At 32.6% G+C, this 22,665-nt stretch overlaps 2 protein-coding genes across 7 annotated transcripts; one reads left to right on the forward strand and one right to left on the reverse strand.

Moving 5' to 3' along the window:
• The first annotated feature begins 3,174 nt into the window (after window positions 1-3,174).
• On the forward strand, window positions 3,175-9,434 carry LOC110025440 (protein BUD31 homolog 2). 6 transcript variants are annotated; one of them, XM_020725915.1, is made up of 5 exons: window positions 3,175-3,453; window positions 3,574-3,645; window positions 5,279-5,423; window positions 5,550-5,737; window positions 9,194-9,434. In XM_020725915.1, the coding sequence occupies exons 3-5, from the start codon at window positions 5,330-5,332 to the stop codon at window positions 9,347-9,349; spliced, it is 438 nt and encodes a 145-aa protein (XP_020581574.1). In that variant the 5' UTR covers window positions 3,175-3,453; window positions 3,574-3,645; window positions 5,279-5,329; the 3' UTR covers window positions 9,350-9,434. The 6 variants fall into 6 exon arrangements, with proteins under 6 accessions (XP_020581574.1, XP_020581573.1, XP_020581575.1 ...); XM_020725914.1 differs by having other exon boundaries at window positions 5,286-5,423; XM_020725916.1 differs by having other exon boundaries at window positions 3,175-3,349; window positions 5,286-5,423.
• A 5,301-nt stretch (window positions 9,435-14,735) lies between these two features.
• On the reverse strand, window positions 14,736-19,969 carry LOC110025309. The gene is made up of 2 exons (XM_020725725.1): window positions 19,830-19,969; window positions 14,736-15,860 (listed from the first exon to the last, which is right to left on the reverse strand). The coding sequence occupies exons 1-2, from the start codon at window positions 19,967-19,969 to the stop codon at window positions 14,864-14,866; spliced, it is 1,137 nt and encodes a 378-aa protein (XP_020581384.1). The 3' UTR covers window positions 14,736-14,863.
• Window positions 19,970-22,665: the final 2,696 nt, after the last annotated feature.

Genomic DNA, 22,665 nt, shown 5'->3' on the forward strand with positions numbered 1-22,665 from the left:
AAGATGATCCGAGTGTTTCAAGATGGTGGTCCGAGAGTAGTGGTTTGATGATGATAGTGGTGGTTCGACATTGATTAGGTAATAGTGGTCTTATTGTGGTGTCGCGAGTGGTACAATGGTGACGACAGTGGTGGCAAGGCTACATTAGTCTGACGATAGTAGTGGCTGCTATGGAACTATTGTTCAATGGTGGCGATGGTTGTGACAAGCAATAATGGTCCGACGACAACGACAGCTAGACAATAGTTGTTTTACGGCGGCGGCCAGGTAGTAGTGGACTAGCGACAACAGTAGTTGTGGCGACATTCAGACAACGATGGTCCATCAATAGCTTGACAAAGGTTGCCTAACATTGGTGGAGCTTAGGAATCTTCAAAAGCTCAGAGATCCATTTAGTCTTCTCATCCATGTCTAGGCCCCCTTTCATGGAAAGATTCATAGATTTTAAAAGTAAAATCATCAGTAAATATTGCACGGATCCAGACCATTTCATCGGACGACCCAAAGTGATTCTCTTGATCAAAAATAGTTTTATGAGGTTTTGAAACTTTAATGATGTCAAAATTATGTGATATTAGGTTTGTTGGATTCATCTCGTCCAGTAGATGATTTGGGCCCAATAGAACTTAGATCAACCCATTTTTCATATCATTCAGTTTGTCTCACAGAGATATTTGATCATAAATTAGAGCGTGGGCACTATCAAATTTGAATTTTGAAACTTTCGATCAAAATATGCGTCGAGATCCATGCGAACCAATTTGATTTTTTTGGAACGTATCAAAGGCAACTCAATCTATAACACATAAGAATTATCACTGTAAAGTGCAAATAACAATATCATAAAATGTCGCAAAAAAAATCGAAGAAGCTTCGGAACAAACTATATTCCAAAATAAATGAATGAATATTCACATTCCAACAAATAAATTCACTTTGAATGATTTTGATAGGTTTAATAGAAAATTAAAATAGTCAGCAAAAAAAAAAAATATATATATTTTAAGAATGAAAAATGGTTTAAATGACTAAGAATTTATGACATCACTCTCATATTATCATCACCACTAGAGATCTCCCGAGTAGGGCTGTCAAAACGGCTTGTTGTTCGCGAACAACTCGTGTTCGGCTCGTTCGCTAAGTTAAGGAGCCGAACACAAACAACGCGAACGAATATTTGTTCGTTCATGTACTACTAATCAATTATATATGAATCTTTGATGAGTAGTATTTTTAAAAAAATTAATTGACTACAAGGCTACAAAAAATTATAATTAATTAGAAGTATTAATGAAGCAAATAGAATAAAAAATATTAAATTAGATTCAAGTGATGTTTAAAATCTTACCCCAATCCTTAACATCTTATGACTGCGTGATTAAGGTTGTCAAAACAACTCTTTGTTCGTGAGTGGCTCCCGCTCCGCGACCGCCGAGCCGAACACGAACCCACTTTTTGAGCTCGAAATATAAACAACCAAACACGGGCTGAGCCTAGGCTCGCACGTGTTCGGCTCGTTTACACCCCTACTCCCGAGTCACTTTGTTTCAAATTTTGGTTTGTTTCAACCATGACAATATTTGATCTCAGTTTAAAAGTTATTGTAGAAAATCTATTATTTTATGTTTAAAAAATTCAGTTTTAAAAGTGTTGTCCGTAAATAAACACTTGAAATACGTCTCTGTTAAGAGATTTGAGTGATATGCATGTAAATATGAATGTTTAGTGTTAGATATATAAACTCATAGAACAAAATAAAAAAAATTAAAATAAATTTAAAAGTATTTTTTTCAGTCAAATTTTCTTAAATATTTTTTCTTTATTTCAACCATTTTAATTTTGCATTTTAGATTTTACAATCTAATAAAATATATTAAATATTGATTTATCATGAAAATTCTGAATGTTTATACGCATGAACGCATTTTCGATCAAAAAATTTTGAAAAAATGTGCCGAAATTTATAAGATAAAAAAATATCTCTGAAATTAATGTCTCGGTGTTTAGAAATAATTATACAGACCATTTAATTCTCATTATTTTGACAATTTGGGAGGAGGAGGTGGTTAAACGACGATCCGTTGGACGTGCCAATCAAAAACTGTGGGAGGGGATGAATTTCAGAATTTCGATCAAAAAGTTGTCCCAAACACACCCTTAACTTCGGAAAAATATTACATCAGGAGTCCTAACGTAGAACTAAGTTCAGATTGTAATATCTGACTGTGTTACTGGAATATTCCATCTGTATTATTTGTAAAAATGAAGTGTTATTCGAATATTCTATGGTGTTATTCGATTATTTTGTAGTGTTATTGAAATATTCATCTGCATTAATTGATTTGGGGCTATGTTATTCGACATGTTCCCCATGTTATTTAAATTTTTATTATGTTATTGGAATAATACAGCCTCAAATCAAATATTGTGGAGGAATATTCCAATAACATTTCGGCCACAAATCAAGTAACACAATGAATATTCCAATAACACTGCAAAATAATCGAATAGCACATCATTTTGACAGATAACGCAGATGAAATATTTCAGCAACATAACCGAATATTTCATTCCGAACCTAACTCTACAATACTTTTTCTGTTAAATTTAAATAATAATAATATTTTTTATGTAATATGAAAAATTTAGATCATATAACATTTAGTTATATAAATACATAAAAACTATATGATATTTATGTAAATATCAACCATAAACCTCCTAATGTCAAAGAAACTCATCGTTTGCGAACAATTAATGTTTGACTCGCCAAAGAGTGTTTGTTTGATTAGTTTGATAGACAAATAAGACGAAAACGAACAATTTTTTTTGGTTCGATTTATAAAACAAACCAAACACGAACATGCTTGTGTTCGTTGTATTTGAGCAGTCATTGTTCGAATCATAGAATAATTATAAATAATTATATATAAAAAATTATAACTATAGACTAAAAATAATTATAAATTAAATACATATTCATAAAATTAAATATTATAAATTTTTATTAATTAACGTTTTTTAAATAAGAATTTATCATATTTTAAAAATATTTAAAAATTATATTATATAATAAATTAATATTAATAATATATTAATATTAGTTATAAAGATATTATATATTTATATAATATAAGTAATATAATTATAAGAATATACTATATTATGAAAAAATTCCTAAGCCCTAACCTAAGCAGCGTCTGCCTCTTCCTCCTCTCAAAATCGCGAAAGGCTTGCAGCTGCGACAGCTTAGGGTTCGACGTTTGTGTTCGTTCTCTAATCTCTACTTCTATTTGCCGTCGATATAGTCTCTTTGTCCTCGACTAGTCGGCGTTGGCTCGACTACTCGGTATTTTTGCTTGGTTGCTCGATATTCTTTCTTGGTTGCTTGTTCGGCCATCGAGGTGTTTTCTTTGAGTATTTTTTGCTCTCATATTTCATATTTATCTTCAGGTTGGCCTCTTAGCTTAAATTTTCTTAAATCTCTTTTAGTTTTTTTGATTGAAACCGAGTTTTGGAAGTTTCAGCAAAGCAAATAACTTTCTTGGCGGCCTTCGCCTGTTATCTTATTAGGTCTACGAGTTCAGGAAGGTGAGCCTCCTTCTCTCTTACATCCGCCTTTATTTTTCCCTAGCGAGTTACGAGGTATGTTGCTATCTCATCTCATTTTTAACTTAGTTTTTCCTTATTGTTTAATCATCTTCACCATGTTTATTGGACCACCATAAACTAATAAGCTGAGTTGCTAATATTCATTTATAACTTAATTGTTGCCCCGTGCTAGGGCATTTAACCTTCATTTCTATAAACCGTAGCTTGCAGTTCATTGTTTTGTTTTGAGATGCTTGTGAATTTAATTTTTGTCCATTTGATTTTAGATTAGGTTTATCGGAATTTCTAGTTTTCAAGCAAATTTCTTTGGTGTATCGAAGCCTTGATAGTTTGCATGGGAAACTATGCTAAAATATTTGGGGTGTTACATCAGTTTATTTCTTTGCTTTGTATTTTTTGTTGTGTTGCATTATCTTTATCAATTATTAGTCTATTTTCTATGTTCTATTAAACTTCCCATTTAAATTTTGGTTATTGTGTGGCCTTTGTTCAATTAGAGGATAAGGAAGTTTGATAGGTTTGAATCCAAATCCTCTTATAGAGAACTAAACGTGTTGAACATGCCACAAAAAAAAAAAAAAAAAATAATAAAAAATATTTTAAAAAAACTTAATCTTTTTGAAATATAGTTTGGGCACCTATTTAATTTTTTGAAAGATATTTTTGTCACCTATAAGGTATTAATTTTACTTTCAGCAGTATAATGAGAATTAATTCGGTGAACCACAAGGATTAAAATAGTGTGTAAATGTATGATGAAGTTCTTAATCAGTGTATGATGGAATACTTGCACGACTAGTTTTACTTGTCGTTGTGGAGTGGTTAAGCTGTTATAATTTTAGCAGGATTACATCAAGGATAATTATTGAGGCAATATATTTTATGTTTGTTATGAAGATGCTTATAGGGAATATTCAAAGTGAGATGCTTTGTATATTTTATTTACAAATGATAGTTCTATTTAGTGTGATATATGTTGAAATGAGTTAAATGTTTAAGGAATAGAGAGCATGTTTTGAAGAAAAACCTTATAATTAGTAGAGTAAATTTTGATATATGATATGTAGTTTTAATATATATAAAGAACCATTATGAGTCAATAATATTAGAAGAGAAGATGAACTTAATTGCATTAGATCTAAGCATACTGGATCATATATATAGCTGACTGAAGAGCTAGATGAGGTTTTAACTTTTAGAGGTAAGTTTGGTGTTTAAAATGGAGAAGTATCTCAAAAGTATTATGCAATAAGATATATCCATGTAGGCCTAACATAACATGGATAGAGCTTGTTTAAAATGTTTGCCATAAAATATATTTATTGCCTAATGAAGAATTTAGCTTGAATAAATAAAATGTGAGATTTAATTAAGCCGACCTGATGATTATTAGCCTTATTTTAACTTTTTTCTCCAGCTTTCTTTGTCAGGAAGCATCTTTTATTTTTATTTCACTTTTTTTTTTTTATTTACCAATATTATTGTTTGTCTTGAAATGGCATGCTGGATTTTCCACATGCCGTTCATTTGTTAAACTTAATCAGGCTTCTATAATTGCATACGCTCCATTATTATGGTAATTCCACTTAATTATCATTTTCCAACAATGATCATCTATCTCTCAGCTTCAGTTGTCTCTTTTGTTTGTTTTTTTTATCTGTTTAAGCATGCAGGTTTGGATCTGTTGCTGTTGAAGGAATTTAATACACTTGTGAAAATGCCCAAAGTAAAAACAAATCGGGTCAAATATCCTGAAGGGTGGGAACTTATTGAGCCAACTTTACGCGAGCTCGAGGGAAAAATGAGAGAAGGTACTGCATAGTTTTAAGACATCCAGTCTTTGAACCAACTGAGAGCTTTTTGATTGATACCATGTATTATGAAAAAACTATGTATTATCTGCTTTCTACTTATACTTTTTTTTTCTTTTTTGGCAGCTGAAAATGATCCTCATGATGGGAAGAGAAAATGTGAAGCGTTGTGGCCAATTTTCAAAATTTCACATCAAAAGAGTCGATACATATATGATCTATATTATCGAAGGAAGGAAATATCAAAAGACTTATATGAATTCTGCCTGGACCAGGGATATGCAGATCGTAATTTAGTTGCAAAATGGAAAAAGGTCTGTCTCCAATTCTGGTTTGTGCTTTACTGTAATTATTATTTTTAATTTCTGAACTACACTCTTGATTGTGGTAATTTTTTTTCTGATTTGTCACAAAATGAATAGTATTTATCATATTTGTGGCATATTTTCCAAAAGTGGGTATTAGAAAAGAATGTAAACGCTTCTTTCTGCTTAAATTGTATGGAAAATCTATATCAAATATCATGTTTTATACTAACTAATTTTGTTAATTAGTGCTACAGTGCTATAAAATATGAAAGATGATTTTGAGGATTCAAATAAAAAAATGCAGCTAAGTTATAAATGTCTGATATTTTTATTATTCCAGCAAAAAAGCAAAATTAAATTTCCTTTTATTTGTTGATCCTTCTGTAATTTATATCTCCAGTTTTTTTTAATGTCTTGCATGATTCCATTCAAAATGTGAGGGTTTAGTTATATGTTTTCATTTCAAATGTCATTTTGTTATTAAAAGCTTATGGATGTTGTACTATGATCCTCTAGTATTGGCCTTTATTGGTCTTGAAAATAACACTAGTCAGGTGGAACCGCTTAAGCCTCCACTATATGCCAAAAATTCACAGCTCCACCCAAAACTTTTAATGGCCAAATTAATGAAAGACCAGAGAGAACATTGCAGCTCATAAAACTAACGTGAAATATGTAAATAGGTGGTTCTATCTTACTGTTCCTGAGTTGCTTTAGTTTGATCTTTGGTATTACATTCATACGGATGAATTTTCGTTGAATACATTTGTATCTCTAACTTTAGGTAGACTGACCAAGAATGTGTGATAGCATGTTTACATAATTGAGGCAATTATGTTCTATAATTGCATTTAATGAAACTGTTAGATATTTCTAATGAACGCATTGTTGTTTTAAAGTATGCTTTGTGATTTATAATACTAGGTTAATTATCAACAGCAAACACATTCTTCAAACCCGAATGAATTAATGGAAGGTGGATTAATTGTTTATTAGTGATGTTTCTTGAATAACATGGATGGATTAAATGAAATTTATTTAATTTCTATGGAATCAAGATATCTCTCAAGAGTAAGCATGTTTGGTTAATTACATTCTGAATATAAGTATACTCGAGAAAACTCTTTATTAGGGTCATTGACTAATGAGTCTTGAAGCTTGGCTTAAAGAAATATTATGCGGCAGCCCAAAGGCAAATGCAATTAAGTAATTTGTAAGATACAGTGCATTATAGATTAGTTAAAGAATTTACAACCCTTATGGGTTAGTTAAACATATATATAATTTAATGTGATTAATAATAAAATGTAGTAGCTCTAATGGCAGAGTTGTAACTATGAGTGATCAAATCATTAAAAGATGTGAATGTTTAAGATATCTCGGGTCTATTGTTCAAAATGATGGTGATTTAGATGGGGATGCTATTGATAGAATTCATGTTGGTTGGTTGAAGTGGAGGAATGTATTGAGCCATTTGTGTGATAAAAATGTATCGCTTAGATTGAAAAGAAAATTATAAAATGTACCGCTTAGACTGAAAAGAAAATTATAAGATGGTGGTGAGACCTGCAATGCTCTATGATGCAGAATGTTGGCCTTTAAAAGAGAAGCATAAAACAAAGTTAAGAGTTGCTGAGATGAGAATGCTGAGATGAGAATGCTTAGGTGCATTTAGAGACAAAATGCAATGTTGCTTGACATTTAGAGACAAAATGCAAAATGAATATATCCGTAATAAGGTTGGTATGTAGATCCAGTGGCAGAAAATATTAGATAGAGTCGTTTTAGATGGTTTGGTCACATTGAACGTCGACCATCTGATGATTCAAGTAGGAGAGTAGATGTTTTAGATTTGAATGATATTAAGAAAAGCAGAGGTAGACTTAAAAAGATTTGGGCATATTGTATAAAAAATGATTTTAATATATCAGAATTAATGAAAATATGATACTCAATAGGAAACAATGGAGAAAAGGATTCATGTCGCCAACCCCACTTAGTAGGATTGTTGTTGATTAATATTTGAATGTTCGTTTTATAGTTATGTGACAAATTAAGGCTAAACTAGAGGATGTTCTAAAGGCCGGACTTAGAATATCACATTGCGATAGAGTATTGTCACTCCAAGGTGATAGATGTGTACAGGCAGCACAACCAAGCAACATAGATGGCTATAGGACTTAGAATATCACATTGCTAGAGTCAATGCTAGCCTGCCCAGAATAGACTAATGAATTTTATAGGTTATGTATAACTATTCTTGCTGCCCACTGGGAGCATGCCTACAAAGTGTCTTTCAATTTTAACCACGTTGGCTCTACATGCAACCCAAAAGAGTAAAGCTGACTAATGCTCCTAAGCATTTTGAAACCATGCGTTTAGGTAGGTCTCAATGCATGTTCTACTAGCTTCTTCTTTTTTTTTTCTGGAATTAGGGCTTACAATAACAATTTTGCATTACCCATTTAGATGCGAATGCGTAAATTTGCTTTATCTCACCTATTTGTGAATCTTTGCTATAGAGAAAAGTGTCAAAATGGTCCTTTGACTTTTTTCAAGGGGTCATTTTAGTCTCAAAATTTATTAAAGTGTCACTATAGTTCCTAGGCTCTTTTAATATGGGTCGAAATCACCCCTATTGAGGACTATTTTGGCTCCCATTAAAATAGTTTGGGGATTGATAACACTTTTATAAACTCTGTGGCTAAAATGGTCTTTTGTAAATTGGCAGGGGACTATTTTGGCACTTTACTCATTTGCTTTATGCTGATTGGCTTAGCTCATATATGTTATTAACTAGCTAGGCCCTATTGGTAGTCCCACATTTTTTGTTCAAGATGATTAACTCAATGCTATGCACCATATTTAACTTAGCCTTTGGCAAATTCTGGCTACTTTATAAACTGGCAAATTCATTGATTTTTTTGAAATGATGTTTGAGTAGATTTTATCTTGCAAAAATAATATTTGGTTGATTTAATTTGAATTGATTCTGTGTAGATGGGCATTCTCATCTTGCAAAAATGTTGCTGAGATGAGAAAACTCATTTGGATGGGTGACTTTGCACTTAGAGATGAAATGCGAAAAAATATTTTTGTGATAGGGTTAGAGTTGTACAAGTGTCAGACAAGGTTAGAGAGAGTAGCCTTAGATGGTGGAGTCACATTAAACTTCGACTATCTAATGACCCGATTAGGCTAGTAGGTGTTCTGGATTTGACTTATGTTAAAGAAAGAATAGTGGCTCTGTTGTTCACGGAATTGATATTGTCTTTCTTTCTTATGAGAGTTTCTTTAATCGGATTACGCCAATTGTATTAGATCAAATTTAAAAATGTACCGCCCACTTCTATTAAACCTGTTTTGTTTTATTAGTTTAATTCCCTATCCTTTTTTATGCTTTTTTCTTACTTGTCAAATATATGCATTCTAACTTTATTTATTTATTTATTTATTTTGCAGCCTGGTTATGAGAGGCTTTGCTGTCTTAGATGCATTCAACCAAGAGACCACAATTTTGGAACAACTTGTGTATGTAGAGTACCAAAGCACTTGAGAGAGGAAAAGGTTATAGAATGTGTACATTGTGGTTGTGGGGGCTGTGCCAGTGGTGATTAATTAATTCACCTATCAAGTCAGTATTTTCGCTTAATCAAACACTTTTTTTTTTCATGAACTTTCGGCCTTAATCAAACCAGTTGATCTCACATTTTTCTTTTTTAATCTGGTAAAATTGTAGCATTGCAGTGATTCAATTCTCTACATATTTGTAAAATGTAACTTTGTTTTTAGGGAAATTTACATACAGACCAGACGTCTCTTATGTATTTACATATCTGTGATGTATCTCAAGTATGTGGAATTTTCTTATTTGCAAACCATTCTATATGTTTATCCTAAAATGCACATGTATTTTTTTCCCCACTCAGTTAGCTAAGTTAAGAGCGATGTCGTCACTTTCTGGTGAAAAAAATGATTAAAGAAATGACAGTTATTTTTCAAATTTTTAGAAAGCCCGCAGGTCGGACTCACCTTTTCGGAGTTGTGGATATACAATGTTCAAAGCAAATCATTCGTGAGATATATTTAAGCCAGGAGGCACAATCTTTAACTTGGTGCCCGCACTTTGGTTTAAATGGCTAAAACTAATTTTTTTTCCCATATGAGAGTTGCCGCATAGCCCCCGGGAAGGGGATGGTGTCCTAGAGGGGACAAAAAGGGCGAGCTTTTGGCTTAGGATACTTTGCCAAATTGAGGGGAAAAATGAGATATTTGGTGCTTGTTGAACTTAGGGCCCGTTTGGGGGCTGCTTATGAGTGCGGCCGTTTGGAAAACAAGTTTCGACAGCTTATCCGAAAATGCGGTTGGATTTTTACACTAAACGCATGCCGAGGGTAGAATCTTGAAGGTCACCTGCGGGCCGAATCCTGCAAGTTACCCGCGGGCTTTGTTTCAGGATAAACTACTTATCTGGATAAACACAAGCTGCCTCAAATGCACCCTTAAGGAGGCACTAAAGAGTAGAGGAGGAGATATTGATCCAACATCTTGAGAAGAGCAAAAATGATGAAGGCATAGATAAGAGATTTTATATGGCCGGATATAATATACTCCGGAGTATCCATGCGAGTATCCATGCAATGAGGTGGATGGGATTATGTTGAGAAATGGGTAGATAATTTATTTATATAGGGAAGGTAGAACTCATGAGTGAAGAATGGAGGATAGGATGAGCTGAGGAACCATCTTTCACATGAATTTTTGCACAAAAATGACAAGATGCTTTATAAAATTGTTAAATAAATAAATAATTTGTGAGAATCATAATTTTTTTTGTTTGCCGTTTAACATGATGTGGAAATATTCAGTGTGTTATGCAAAATGTGTCTTGTGTATTTTTTGTAAAGTAGAATAGATTACACATGTCAAGTTGATTGATGAAAGGCCAACATTGTAAACCATTGGCAAGAGAATATTAAGAGAAGTTTACATGCCTATCACACAAAAAGTCTAACACTTAAATTAGATGTTTACATTTATATCTTGATGTCATAAATTTATGTATGAAAATGTATATTTTATTTCTTAAAAGTTAGAAGTAATGATATTTTTGTTGCTATATTAAAGTCCTAGTGTTATATATCTATAAATATCAAATTTTTGATGTAACATATGTAAATATATGGGAATTGTGTGGTATGTATGTTAACATCTTTTTTAAGGAAAAAAAATAGTAAATTATTAGCTAAAATTGAGATTTTATTTAGGAGGATTTATATATATGCCACTCAATTCCAATGTATTTACATTTCTAATATCTAAACTGCAATTCTTATGTTTTTCATTTTTTTAAAAAAAAATTAAAATGTTTTTCATTCTTTAAAAATAATTATGGTATTTTTTATGAGACAAAAAAATTGGTTTTTATACATGTTAAAAATAAAATTTAGATATTAAATATATAAATAAAAAATATTTTGGTGATATGTAGATAATGCCCCTGTTTTTTGTTGTGATTTCATATATTTGTTGCAGCAATGAGAACAAAGCACAACTCTCTAAATCAGCCATCACAAAGCTGAAAGTAAATGAAAATAAGTCATTGAGTAAATCCACTAGAGAGAACCCACAAGAAACCCATTATAGCATAAACAACTATTTAATATGTGAGGGAGCTTCTTCTCCCCAAAATTTTCCACACAAAAGCTGCAAATTTTGAGAGAGCGGCCTTTAAACAATCTATTTTTTAACCAAGATACCAGTGTTGAAGAATTAAGGCAAAGAAAATGCAAGAATCATCATTAAAACACAATTAAAAAGAGTAGAGCTGGCAACCAAAAACTTGTTATTTGCAAATCAATGACTTCCAGCATCTGTCCCATTTATGATATATGAGCCATACCTAACAAATCTTCACATTGGTGAATATCCAACCCCTCAGAAGAAATACATATACCCAACAAATCTCCACCTTGGCGAATATCCAACCCCTTAGGAGAAATATATTATGGAGTTTCTTATGCACAAATATTGGGTTGGGCCACCACGCTTCCGCTGCGCCCTCGTTGATCCCCCCAACCCACTAAACTCCAAGAGACACAACTCTTCAATTCCAAGAGACATCTCTTCATTCCAAGAGACTCCAAATTCTGGCATTATGAGTCATATTTAACAAATCTCTACCTTGGTGAATATCCAACCACTTTAGGAGAAATGCATATACCCAATAAATCTCCACCTTGACGAATATCCAGCCCTTCAGGAGAAATATATCATACAGTTTCTTATGCACCAATGTGGGTTGGGCCACAAATCTTTTTTTTTTTATAAATAACCCCTTATTTTTCTTCGCCCTAATTTCTCAACACAAATAAAAATTACAAGTAATTAATAATATGAATAAATAATGTCAAATTTTGTTACATAAGTAATTGTCAATTGAGACAACTGCTGAAAGATAAGTAAATTGATTGGATCAGAACTAAAATGATAGCACAAAATAACATTCCGGGGCAAAATAATAATAATAATAATGGTTTTTTAAAGTGTTTTATATAATACATTTTTTAAGCAAATTATTAATTTCAGGAGCAAACAAGTTAGGATTGTCTACAGCTTGGCTTAATTGCTCATCAAGTTTGATTCATCAGCCATTAAATCAGCTTAACTTGACTCAATGCTTCCCTACATTTCTTCATATGCAGCACATATTTCTCATTTGAGTTGGTTTATTTGACTCTGCCCTCACTCACCATTGCATTTGTATTTAAGAATGCCATCATGATTTTTTTTATCAATCAACTCTCAAGATGAAAATATAATAGTTTATTGGAAGAAGCAGCTGTGGGTGGCGCCATACACATGATAGTTATATTTTTTTATGTGATGTTAAGGATTTGAATGCTATGCATGCAAATATGAAAAGCTTAGGTGTTAGATATGTAAATATCTAAGAAATGTGTGGCCCATATTTGAATGCCTTAAAACTAAAGAGCATTAACATAAGTAACACCCAATTCCTATGAATTTATATGGCTAACACATATGCTTTATTCTACTGAAATCTTTCATATCACATAAGAAATATCTTTAATTAAATTTTTAAAAAGTGAAGTACATGCAAAGATAATGTTGCATACATATAAACTTTAAACTTTATGTGTTAGATATGTAAATAAATAAGAATTGTGCGAAATGCAAATTCTCCTAAAAATAATTTATATATAACTCTATTTTATCATAATTTTTTTTTGTTGAGCATAATAATTACATAGCCGCGTGAGATAATTGCATAACTAGCCTTTATGAATGATTTTGTAATTTTTTGATGCAGGGATAGAGCCATTGACAATAAAGATGTTGTGTTGTGGTGAAAAAATTATTGCTTAGATACACCACATGCAGAGATACATGCCTGGTCGTAGATCACGGTGATCTACGGTCAGGATGCAATTAATATTTTTTTTAACAATAAAAAAAATAATAAAGTGAAACCCACCGAAATACAACATGACCGTAGATCACCGTGATTTACGGTCAGGATCGACATCGCATGCATCTCTGTATGAGATGTATGTATGTAATAATTTTTCGTGTTGTGGTACGATGGGCATCCATCACATTCCTAGAGGAGAAGTTTCATTTCCCATTACTGTCCTTGGTCTGGCTTAGGTTAGTAAGTAATATTGCAGTTTATCGAAACGGCAATTATCTTTCCTCAATTTGATTTTGATTGGTTATAATTGTTGGTTTTAATATGGAAGGTGGCTGTTGGGCATCAATTATGAGGAATCATAATCATAATCATAATCATGATTTCTCGGATATAACATAATGACTACTCTCTTTCTATGTACATGAAAAAAATGAGGGATTTACACACATACCACCCAATTCCTATGTATTTACATATCTAACACCTAAACTTCATTTTTTACGTTTATCTTTCATATCACATTAAAAAAAGAAAAACCACAACTTTTAACTTTTAAAAAGTGTGATACAACTTTTCATGCATAGTTAATCAGGTCACATGAAGTTTGGGTGTTGGATTTGTAAACACCAAGGAATTAGGTGGTATGCATGTAAATTTTCAAAAAAAAATTATGATAGCTTAAATATAATAAAATATTTAAGTTATATTTAATGAAATGATCAGCAATTAAATGTATATTATTAAGATCTGAATTGAGATTTGGTAAAAAATGATGAAGATGGTTGGCCTTCAGAGCAGGATAGGGAAGGATAAGAAGGAAGGGGAGGGAACAGAAAAATCAGCTTTGTCAGCTCCAGATATATTCACGAGAAACAAAAGGTGGATCCTGCTTTTCATATTGGAAGAACAAAGCTTTTTTTTTTTTTTTTTTTTTTTTATAAGAAAAAAAGGGACATTCTTAATTCATTTTAATAATATTATTAAAATATTAATTATTTTCAAGTATTATTTTAGATGTTTTTAAAAGTGGATTTTAGGATTTTTTATGTATTTACAATTTTGACAATAAGCTCTTCCTCAACCTAAATCATTATGTCATTAATATTCCAAGACTACTCCAACATAATCAAATAAACATTTTGTTTTTTGTTAAACGGAAGAAAATTGCAGCAAAAAATAAAAAATAAGAATCATCAAGTAATGATGCAAGAAAAATGATCTAAAAAAAAGGTACATGTTCAATCAAAAGTACAATATAATGACATTTTTTCTCATGATTTAAAAAAAAAAACATTTTAATTTCAACTTAAGGTACAAAACATTTGAAAATTTTTTTTTTTTTAATAAAAAAATTTTTTTTTTCTTTACAACCTAACCATTTTTATTAATATTCCAAGCATCCAACTTAATCAACCAAACCAATTTTGTTTATTAGATTTAAGAAGACCGAAGAAAATTAAAAAAAAAATAAAAAAAAAAATTGTATCACAAACTTGAAGATCAATAAGAACAAGAACGAAAAGTAAGAAAATTACAAAACAGAAGTCTTAATTTGTCCAATCTATGAAACCTTTTGTCATTCAAAGAAACACTGCCTCTAATCCAGATCTAATAGAGCATCAAACCAAATTCCATCATCCATTCAAAATAATTAATCTTAAGAAAGAAAGGAAAAAACAGAGAGAAGATTACGGCAATTATGGCGACTTGAAAGCATGTATAAGCAGAGAGAAACCAACAGTCCCCTGTTCTTCCAACGACAATCTGCTCTCCAGCGAGCTCCTCTTCTTGAACATGAACACAGATTGCCCCACCATGCCGCTGAACCACCATCCATGCATATCCCACATCACATCCACAGGCGAGCCATCGATGAAAATGGTTTGATTTCCTCTAAAATTCCAGTTCAGTTTAGTCACATGAACCACTTGCTTTTTATCTACAAAAATCAAGAGCTCGGCGCCTTTACCGTCGTCTAATCCCGCGCCGCCTCTGCTTCTGATGGTGATCTCATGTTCCAGTTTTTCCCCATCACCGAACCGAGCTCTGGATATTGAATACAGCGTTCGGCCAACCACTTGTTCCTTCCTGCAAATCATGGAGAATTCTGCAAGTTGGAATTTTTGGGAGAATTTCTGAAGAAAGTTCTGAATTTGGTCACCGAGAAGCAGAGCGAATTCGGAGTTAACTATGACCACGACGTAGAAGTTGTTAATGGGGTCCGGTCCTTGGCTGAAGGTGGCGGCGGAGAAGTCCCAGTGGAGGATGATGGTTGAGGAGGAGGCGATGAAGGAGTGCGTGCCTTTCTTCTTTGTAACAAAGGTGGGCTTCCATGAATGGAGGAATTCAGGGAAGGAGACGGAGAGGGAGGTGGAGGTGTGGTTTCTCGACCAGGTGAGGTTGATGACGAGGGGATTCATGCGGGAGGAGAGCTTCGACTTGAACAAGAAGGTGGTGGCGATTTGGAATGAAGGATGATCAGTTGAAACGATGTGGCTGGTGGCGCTGCGGCAGCCGGCGGCGGAGGTTGGGAAGATGGTGTGGCTGGTGTTGCCGGAGCAGGAGGCGTCGGAGACTTTAACGGCGTGGTCGCCGAAGCAGGAAGTGAGGTCTCTCATGGCGGAGGGATGAAGAGTCCCTGTGGCAGTTAAGTTGGTGTTTTTTGAAGTCCTAAACTTGGGGGCACGGGGAATTCTTAATTGGCCATGACAAATGGGTTTCTAAATGGCTTTAAATATCGGACGACAACCCCATTGAAGATGCATCAAATTGAATGTCATGCATTAAGACTTTGATAGCTTAATTTTATAAATACATGATTGCTATACTTTAGTTCTGCATTATGATTATTTTTTTAATGAAATTGAATTATTTTGGAAAATTTATGATATTGATTGACACGCTCAGCTCTTAAAATGTGGCATATAGTTTCTAGTACTAATTGTTTTTCAAATTTTGCAAACCATTCAGGAAAGAGTAAGGGTGGAACTGATTTTAATTTCTAGTGTGGGTAAAATCATGAAATATTTAATTTTTTGCATGGGCAAAATAATAAAATAATTAATTTTATATTGAGTATTAATTTTTTTTTACGTAAATTAAATTATCCGCACTGGACATAACTTGGTTCCACTCTAACAAATACTATGATAGAACATTAGCATCCTAAAGAGAAGAATCTGACCAAACTAATATTCCTTGCAAGCATCCAAGATAGCTCTAGAAAGGGTGAATGTAAAATACTCTAACTTTAAGGAATAAAAGTAAGTTCAATTAAGTGTCTCTCTCACTTTAACAAATCGAATTGAAAAAAATCAGTCTCTCATCATAAGAATTTCTAAAAAACAACAAGAAATTAGTTCTTCAAATCAAATTGAACTGTGGTGACAATCTGAAACTCAAAATGGAATAAAACTGTCTTAAACATGTTATAATTCTTTTTTAATCCCCAACAACAGGTTTATTAAATGATTAAAAAACTAACAAAAGTCCAAATAAAGGGATATAGAAGGAAAATACCAAAAATGGGATGGAAACAAATCCCCAACAAAAGGCTCATCAAATGATTAAAAAACTAAGAAAAGTCCAAATAAAAGGGATATAGAAGGAAAATACCAAAAGTGGGATAGAAACAAGTGGCAGACCTTTCGTAAACCTTGATTCTGCTGTTAACTACCTGCTCCCATATTTATCCCACACCGAAAGATATGGAAAAACTGCTGTTCACCATGGCTCAAGGAAGAAGACAAAGGTCAAAGTAGTTGGAAGCAAAGCAGTCATTTGCTATGTATTCCATTAAAAATTGCTTAGTTGCTCCTTGAAGTGACCTTGCACCCAATTTAGTCACCAACTTTGGCTGATCATGCGTAGCATATTGATTGGAAATAAAGTGAAAAATTCTAAGATATCTATGCAAAGACAGGAAAATAAGACTAAAATTGGACAAAGAAAAAAAAAAACAAATAAAATCAGACAATAATTTTATATAGGTTCATCTGATTGATGATTTTTCTCATCGCCATTACATAGTTAACTTCAATTTGATTGTACAAATTAAATACAACTCTTATACTGTTTTACACAACAAAGGTTAAACTTTGTGGTGAATTTCAGGTTAATTTTGATTCATATTTGTGTCAAATTCAGGTTGATTGGTCCGATATGAATCAATTCGAGTTGGTGGGTCAATTTAAAATTAATTTTGTGTTGGCAGATCAAACTAATAAAGTGACGAGACTTTATATTCGAATCTGACTCAAAAATTAATCAGGTCAACCCGAACCTGAATTTTTTTATTCTGATTTGAGCCGAATTGGCTTTTTAGGATCAAATTTTGACACCCTAATTTCAATTAATGCTTGAAAATTAATCTTCAGCCTTTCTATTAATGTAGTGTGATTTTAAGGGTTGGGCAGGGAACAAGATGCTAATCCTAAGCCTAAATTATGATAAAAATTTGTTGAGATAAGGCATCAAAAATAGATCTAACATATGCATGTGCATCCTTGGCAGACGCTGCATTAAAATGAATTCTTTTTAGTAGATTAATTTATGGGAGCACTACTCGAAGTGACTAAACAGAACAAACAAACAAGGGTTGCTTAAACTATGCAAGTCAATTATCCAAAGTAATGTGACCTCAATTAGTATATAATTACTTTTGACAGCAAATAAAGAACCAACTAAGATACTCCCAAGAATCCCTCACCAGCAGCTTGTTCTTTTCTTCTCCTCAGATTATATTTTTTAAGGAATATTAACACATGTGACGCCTTGATACACATACATATATACTAAAAATCAATTTTCATGGGCTAAATTTCGTACTTAACCAGCCTCGTGAGCCGGGGTAAGTACAATGATCTAGAAGGCACGACTATTGTCGAAGTGATTCATTAGGGGAGTCGATCGACCTAAATTGTTGATGTGTTAGCTGCCTTGCACTAGCTGCCGAGCTGACCTGTCGAAATTCCTTGCTAAACAAGCTTATCAAACTGGTCAAACTATTCTGTCTAACGACCTGGCCAACTCGATTCACTAAGCTAGCTCATTTTCTTGACAATCCTTGTAATTATAAGAACACCAAAGTCAAATATTGACGCCAAGGATTATCATATGTCGCATTCTCATTTATGTGCTTCTTGACATGCACATTGAGATCTTTTCATTAAGTCTCCATAGGCATACATTTGTATGACACAACTTGTATTTTAATATTTTATTGTATCACTAGAGAAGGGATGACTCTTTTTTCTTTTTGAGACACTAGAGAAGGGATGACTCTCTAGAGGCCCTTTTGGTGGGCATTGTGTCGTGACTCCCACGAAACCAACCCATTTGGTCCCCTCTTTTTGCTAGATCATCTCCTCAAACATAAAATATAGGTCAGGCTTGGAGACTACATTGATCCTCCACTTTCATCTCCCTTAAACTTGCCTCTTTTTGACTCTGTGAAACCATGGATATCACACGACTCGATGTCTTAAAAAAATTCAACAATATAAATGTCTTCTTATTTTATTTACTCTTGAGTATTTTTCTTATAAGGGATCTTATAGAAATCTATAAATATTTCATTCTCTTTATATGAGAAACGTCATCATTAATTCTCTTTACTTGTCCATGATTGTTCAAGTGTTGGGTTTTCCATATAAAATTTATGTCATCATTATTTTTAACTTATTACATTATTGGTTGCATTGATTTAATTAATAGATATCTCTTCGTCTTCATCTCTCAACTCTTTTGGTAAGCAATCACCAAATGTTTGACAATTTCTTAAAACTTTTATTGAATTTTAGAATTACTGAATAAATAATAATGATAATAATTGTGATTAATTTTGATTAATTTTTATTTGTGACTCAAGGCCTTGATGATTCATGTAATGAGTAACTTAACTTTGAAGACATTTGAAATTGATATAATAAGTGATTACTTCACTGTAATTATGAGTTCATGAGCTCATAGTATAGAATTTTAATATTATGCATTAGTAATGTATTATTTTTAAAATGTGATTTAATACAAAACTATTTTTTAACCAATTTGTATGTTAAGAGTCTAGCAACTTGCATGTGAATCCTATTATTTGATATGCCTACAACAAATCTGCCTCATATGGTATAAATCTCAAGGCATGACACAAATGTCGAGGAAACTTTTTACGCAAGAAATATTCAACAGTTGATAAAAAGTCATCCAGAGCTCTAATACAAAACTATTTTTTAACTAACCGACTTAAAGAGGCGAAACCAATGATATCAAAATTACTCCAATTCGAGTCAAATCAAGTTCAGATAAGTCATAAACTAACTTTTGGATTTTTTCGGACATATTTAGAATGTCAAACGAATGTCGAATCTAGCTATAGTCGAATCGAACGTTTTGACAAGAAAAAAAACACGAACCAAGATTGCTCAATTCCGACATCGTTAAGGTGCTTAAATGTTCATCAAATATCTTGTGATCAAGGAAAATTTTCTGTCCGTCCAACCAAAATGATTCATATTCTTGCATTAATTGCACCCATAATACTATAAATAGAGCCACACCCCTCTCGTGAGAGGGAGCAGAGTTTGAGATCTGAAGAAGAGTTTGAAGCTTTGAGAAGGAGCCGAAGTCCAACACCGTGGTCATCGACCGTCGTCGATCGCCATTGACCTCCACCGACCAAGGCCGACTTTCATCGATTGTCGTAAAAAATCGTTGACCGTCGTCGACCACCACTGATCTCTGTCAACCACCGTTGATTGTCGTCGATCACCGCCAATCTCCGTTGCTAATCGCCGACCACCGCCCATCGCCGTTGATCACCGCCAAACACCGTATACCACCACCAACCGAATGCTGACACTTGTTATCAGTCGCCACCCGTTCCTAGTAACAAATTCATCTGCACGTCAATATTGTAACTTGGGAAACCTAGTAATATTTTCACTCCTGAAAGATAAATAATTACAACTATAATAATCTTTTTTATAATAAAACTTTTGAGCTAGGTCAAGCCCAGTGGATTTTCACTTTCTGGGTTTTCCACATAAAAACTTATAGTGTCATTATTAGTTGCTTTCTTTTTTTCTGAGTGTGTGTCAAGCTTTCTTATCATACTAAGACAATAATGTACTACTCTACTGTCGTGAATTTTCTAACACACATTATTATTCATCATTTTTTATGTTAGTTTTACGCTTACTGAACTCTTATACTACTAAAAATCTAATTTTCAATTTATATATAGTTTTTTGGTGTAATTTAATTATATAAAAGAATAGCTTTGAGAATACTCATAAACCAAATTTCTACGGGCATGACCAAATGATCGATATACTTTATGGGGCTTTCAAGGCCCATATCAGAAAATAAGGTCATTCACACAAACTAAGCCCACTTGGTTAAGTGGTCTAATTGAGCTCACCTGTCAAAATGGTCAAGCTGTCCACTTGTGGAATTAGCCCAGGACAAACTATTAGCGAAAAAAAGAAACAATCATTACATTAAAGGACATTTGTTTGTTCTCATTTAAAACGCCTCCTAACATCCACATCATGATTTTTTCAAGACACAATAGACAAACACAGTATTGTATGTGAATTTCTTTTATTATTTTATTTTTCCCTTTATGTATAGGAGGCAAGGGAAAGCTAAAAGGGAAGAATACTCGTTGAGCCTGTTCAATGTGATCGAGCCTCCCTCTCTCACTAGAACCAAAAAGACTTCCTCTAAGCCATTCCTTTCTTCCTTAGGAATTAGTACGACATTCATCATCTTACTCCACACCTTCCTCATAAAAACTAAATCTTTCTCGGATTATATAAACTCACAAATAATATGAGAACCTACATCTTAAAAGAGTTCAACAACAACATATCATTAGTAATTGGACCAGTTGTTTCTCTGTATATTTTTATTCCATTACTCTTTATATGGCAAGATATAGCATATATTTCCAATATCATTGAGCCATCTATTAACCATTAAAATAACATTAATAAAAAATTATTCTCATAAAATACAGTTCACAGGGTTTCTGCAGAATTTGTTCACACGAAGCTGCTACCTTCTCTTCACATGTGCACAATAAATGAAGGTCATAGTCATTTAATGTTTTGGGCCATTCAAGTACTCAATTCTTATACATGCAAACACTTAAGTTTTTATAATTACATATCACTCAATATTTAAGCATGACATTAAAAATATTATTATTATTAAAAATTCAGAAGTAATTACAATGAAAAGGACTCGAAATATTCTCCTCAACAGGTGGATGTCACAGTTGGGCTGACAGAGCTCACCCCAGTGGCCCAGTAAGGGATTAACTTTTTGTCGGCCCTGTTAATTGCAATAGAGAAGTTATTCTAATAAAAGAAATATTTAAAGAGCAGATGGGCTGCCCCCATGTAAGTGACAGTTATTTTTAAACTGTTTTTTCTTTTAAAAAACATAATAATAATAATAATAATAATAATAATAATAATAATAATAATAATAATAATATGGTTATATACATGTTAAATGATAATTTGAAAATAAAAAATAAGTGCTCTTATTTAATTCAAGACTAAATTTTATGGAGTTTATTCACATAGAGAAGCTCATATTCAAAAGATTAAATGCAAAAATTTTTCAAGGTAAATGATGGATAACTCAAACACTATTGATGAGGAAATCTAAATCAACATAAAGTATCGATTACTTTAAAAAAAATTGACATAGTTAAGTTTAGCATTATTAACGGATCACTATATGAGAGGTAACCTAATAGTTGTTTGATTGGTGTGTTGATTGTGTGATTATTAGTTGAGACTTATCATGAAATCTAAAAAAAAAAAAGATAAATATTTTATGGAGTAGGGTGCAGTGAATGGACACTATCTTTTAGGGTTGTGGTATTGGTGTGTTGTAGGTAGGTCAACAATACTCTCTTTTAACTGTTGTGATGCTGTTGTTATGATTATTAAAATTTTTTTTAAAAAAAAGAGACTTAAAATTGTATTTTTCAATAGTGAAAAAATAAGATAAAAAAGGTATTTAATTTTTGATAATACGACAAGATGTAGTATTTAACTATGTTGGGTTGTATTTTGTCATTAGAGCAGCATAGTTCCACAATGCTAAACCCTTGGGCTAGATTTCTACATGAATTCTAAGTATGTTGTCTGGTGTTGTGCTACTAGTGAAATCTATAAATGTAGTGTTAAGCTAGAATTCATTTACATTTCGAGATTGACCAAGGCTATTTGCTAGGTAGAGTGTGGAGAACCATCCAGGGCTAACAATTCTAGTGAGTACTTTTTTTTCTTTTCCACTAAGATCATGATGAAGAGGAAAAAGAATCGACATTCCTTTGATTCCAAAACTTTGTTGAGGATTAGATAGGCAATTAAAATTTAGAAGTTAATAAAAAATCTAGTTTGTCATGCAACTAAGGAATAAGAAGAACAAGAGGAGTACAAGGAGAGATAATGAGAAAGCGAAGTTCCTTTATGCTTATTAC

The sequence above is a fragment of the Phalaenopsis equestris genome, unplaced genomic scaffold (genome assembly GCF_001263595.1).
Source record: "Phalaenopsis equestris unplaced genomic scaffold, ASM126359v1 Scaffold000297, whole genome shotgun sequence".
Classification (NCBI taxonomy): Eukaryota; Viridiplantae; Streptophyta; class Magnoliopsida; order Asparagales; family Orchidaceae; genus Phalaenopsis; species Phalaenopsis equestris.